Here is a 3329-nt window from a genome sequence, read left to right on the forward strand (position 1 = left end):
CATGTGCATGTTGGACATGTAGAAGAAGCTCATGACCACAAACCTACAACTGAACATGGACATCACAAGCCTGAGGGCCATGTGCGTGGGGGACATTTAGTAGAAGCTATTGGCCACAAACCAACAACTCAACATGGACATCATAACCATGATGGACATGAGCTTGGGGGACATGTAGAAGAAGCTCATGGCCATAGAGCATCTGAACATGGACACAACAAGCCTGAGGGACATGTGCATGAAACTCATGGCCACAGAATAACAATCTCATCTGAACATAGACATGGAAGGGAGGAAAGGGGACATACAGAAAGAAAAGGTATCCGATATATTAGGTATGATTAGCAGTGTATTTAATAGTTTAATGTACACTCATTGGACACTTTGTTAGGTATACATTGCAAGTATTGGATTGAACTCCATTTTGCTGTCAGAACTGTATTAATTTTTCCAAGTGCTAAGAGATGTTAGTTCTTATTGACGTGATAGCTTGGAAGCCATTTCAGTGCAGTGTTGTCACAACCAAAAATATCTATCTATCAAACCAGATAGAGATAATTTGAGCTTCTTGACACTGTTTTCCTTCTGGAGGCAGCCATCAGAAGATAGGTACACTATAGTCAAGTCCATGGATGGTACTCATTTGGAACTGCTGGAACCCTAGGTGTGCCAAGAAAATATCCACTATACCATTAGGTTGAACAGCCTGAACCATTGGTTAAGAAGGATGGATGCATGGTTTCATGTTTCTGTCATGTGAACGTTGCAGCAGAAATCAAGACTCATCAGACCAGGCAACATTTTTCCAAACTTCTGTTGGCTAGTTTTGGTGGGCCCTTGTAAAATCAAGACTCAGTTTCTTGTTTTCAGCTTGCAACGGTTGATTGCTGTGTGGTCTTCTACTGTTGAAGCCAACCAGTTTCAAGCTTTCAAAGTTTTTCTGCTTTCCTTGGTTTTAACAAGTGGTTATTTGAGTTAATGCTGTTCCTATTAGCCCAGGGCAGTCTGGCCATTCTCCTCTGATCTCACCAACAATGTATTTTAGCCCAGAGAACTGTTGCTCTCTGGATAGTTTGGCTTTCTTTGGAACCATTCTCCTGGATTCTCTCCATAAAATCCAGAGATGATTGTGTGACAAAATCCCAGCCGTTTCTGAAATACTCAGGCATCAACAAACATAACTGTCACTTAAATTGCCTTTCTTTCACATTCTGACGCTTGGTTTGAATTTCAGCAGGTCATTTCGATCATGTCTATGTGTTTAAATACATAGAGTTGCTACCATGTGATTGGCTGATCAGATATTTCCATTATTAACAAACAACTCAATGGGTGTAACTAATGAAGTGGCTGGTGAGTGTATATTATTGTACACCTGTACTGTCAGATGATCTTTCTCCATAAATAAAGCATAGCAACCCTTAGAAGAAAATTCCACCTGAATACTGAAAACAGCAGAAATGTTTTTGTCTAATACCGATGGCAATTATTTTGTCAGACTCACACAACTCTGGGGGACACATGTATGGCCACAAAGCTTCATCTGAGCATGGAGAGGTGGAACATACAGACAGACAAGGTATATCTTTTTTAGATATAGGGGTAGTGGTAGTGATCACCCATGTGATGGAAATACGCAGTAGATATACTTTAATTACATTTTTTTTAATGTCAAAAGAGAGAAATGGGGTCTCAGATGTGAGACGAATGTTCCCAAGCTTTAGTTGTTAAACTGTTTGCGTTAATAACAACTGCTGTTTCAGACCACCACGGGTCTCATGGACATGTGCATGAGGCCCATGTCCACATAACAACACATGGACATGGAAGGGAGGAAGAGAGGCATACAGAAAGAAGAGGTATCTGTGACTGGGATTGTTTTACTGCAGTTATAGTTCCTTGTGTAGTACACCTGTACTAACAGTCTTGGAAATTGTAGAAATGTTTGCTTCTAATGTTGATAACAATTATTTTGCCAGTCTCGCACAGCTCTGAGGGACACACACATGGCCACAGAACCTCATCTGAGCATGGCGAGGAGCATACACCCAGGCAAGGTATATAATTTAGATATAGTGGTAGATGTGTTTGGGTAGCTAGTGAGTGAAATATGCAATGGATAAACTTTAATGTTTCCAAGTTTTAGTTATTAAAAGTGACAACGGCTGTTTCAGACCACCACAAGTCTGCCGGACATGTTCATGAGAGTCATGGGCACATGACATTAACAACCTCGGGCATGGGGGAAGAAAGTCATAGAGAAGGAAAAGGTATTTGATGGTGGTCAGTTTGTTAATTATATAATAAAACATACAGCAGAAAACTTTTCTTACAAGCTAACAATATCACTTGACAAGTATTAAAAATTGGGCTACTTTAAACAGAAGAAATGTATCAAAATTCAAACTAATGGCAGCGTCATATTAACTGAGATGACAGAAACTGCAGTAGGACCAAGTAAAGGAACAGAGATCGACATTGTTCAATTAGTATTTTTTTTAGTTGAGGAAAGAGCTATTTTCTTATCCCTTTTTTGGTTTTGATATGACTGTCAACCACATGTGTGATGTGCACTGCACAAAAAGTTAAGGGAACACTGAAAACATGTGAGACGTCAATGGGAAAAAATCATTCTGGATGTCTATACTGATATGGACTGGACTGGGCTGAATTCAAAGACACCCTGACGTCAGATACATAACATAATGTCCCAGAGATGTTCTATTGGATTTAGATCAGGTGAACGTGGGGGTCAGTCAGTGGTATCAATTCCTTCCTCCTCTAGGAACTGTCTGCATTCTATGTCGGGCATTGTTGTGCACCAGGAGGAATCCAGGACCCACTGCAATAGTGTAGGCTCTGAGAAGGATTGGCAGTCAGAGTGCCATTGTCTGTTCTGTATAGGTCTGTGCGTCACTCCATGGATATCCCTCCCCAAATCGCTCATGCTGAACAATGTTACAGAGTATAATGTTCTCCACAGCTTCTCCAGACCATTTCATGTTTTTCCACATGTGCTCAGGGTGAGCCTACTCTTATCCGTAAAAGGGACGGGGCGCTAGCGGTGGAATTGCCAAATCTGCAATTCTGTGGCAAATCCCTGTCAGACTCCACTGTGCCCGTGAGAACAGGGTCCACTAGATAATGTCGGACACCCTCATGACGTCTGTTTCTGACATCTTCACCAAGGCCTGCTGGGGGTCATATTGTAGGGCACCGGCAATGCTCATCCTGGTAGTCATTGCATAAAGGCGTAGATACTAGTCTTACTGATGGTTTAAGGGCCTTATAGCTAGGCCCTTATCTGCTAGAGTAATGCCCCCCCCCCC

At 41.7% G+C, this 3329-nt stretch overlaps 1 protein-coding gene across 6 annotated transcripts in view; it reads left to right on the forward strand.

Moving 5' to 3' along the window:
- Window positions 1-3329, forward strand: part of LOC102288937 (sarcoplasmic reticulum histidine-rich calcium-binding protein) — a gene marked incomplete at its 3' end in the record, with an annotated part of 74920 nt that overhangs the window by 58085 nt on the left and 13506 nt on the right. For 3 of the 6 annotated variants that reach the window (XM_042218780.1, XM_042218779.1, XM_042218782.1), the window contains 5 exon segments: window positions 56-319; window positions 1499-1579; window positions 1764-1859; window positions 1980-2057; window positions 2175-2270. In XM_042218780.1, the coding sequence (XP_042074714.1) occupies window positions 56-319; window positions 1499-1579; window positions 1764-1859; window positions 1980-2057; window positions 2175-2270 (615 nt within the window). 6 annotated transcript variants of the gene reach the window in all.

Source organism: Haplochromis burtoni, unplaced genomic scaffold (genome assembly GCF_018398535.1).
Source record: "Haplochromis burtoni strain Fernald_Lab_line unplaced genomic scaffold, NCSU_Asbu1 Contig_23, whole genome shotgun sequence".
Classification (NCBI taxonomy): Eukaryota; Metazoa; Chordata; class Actinopteri; order Cichliformes; family Cichlidae; genus Haplochromis; species Haplochromis burtoni.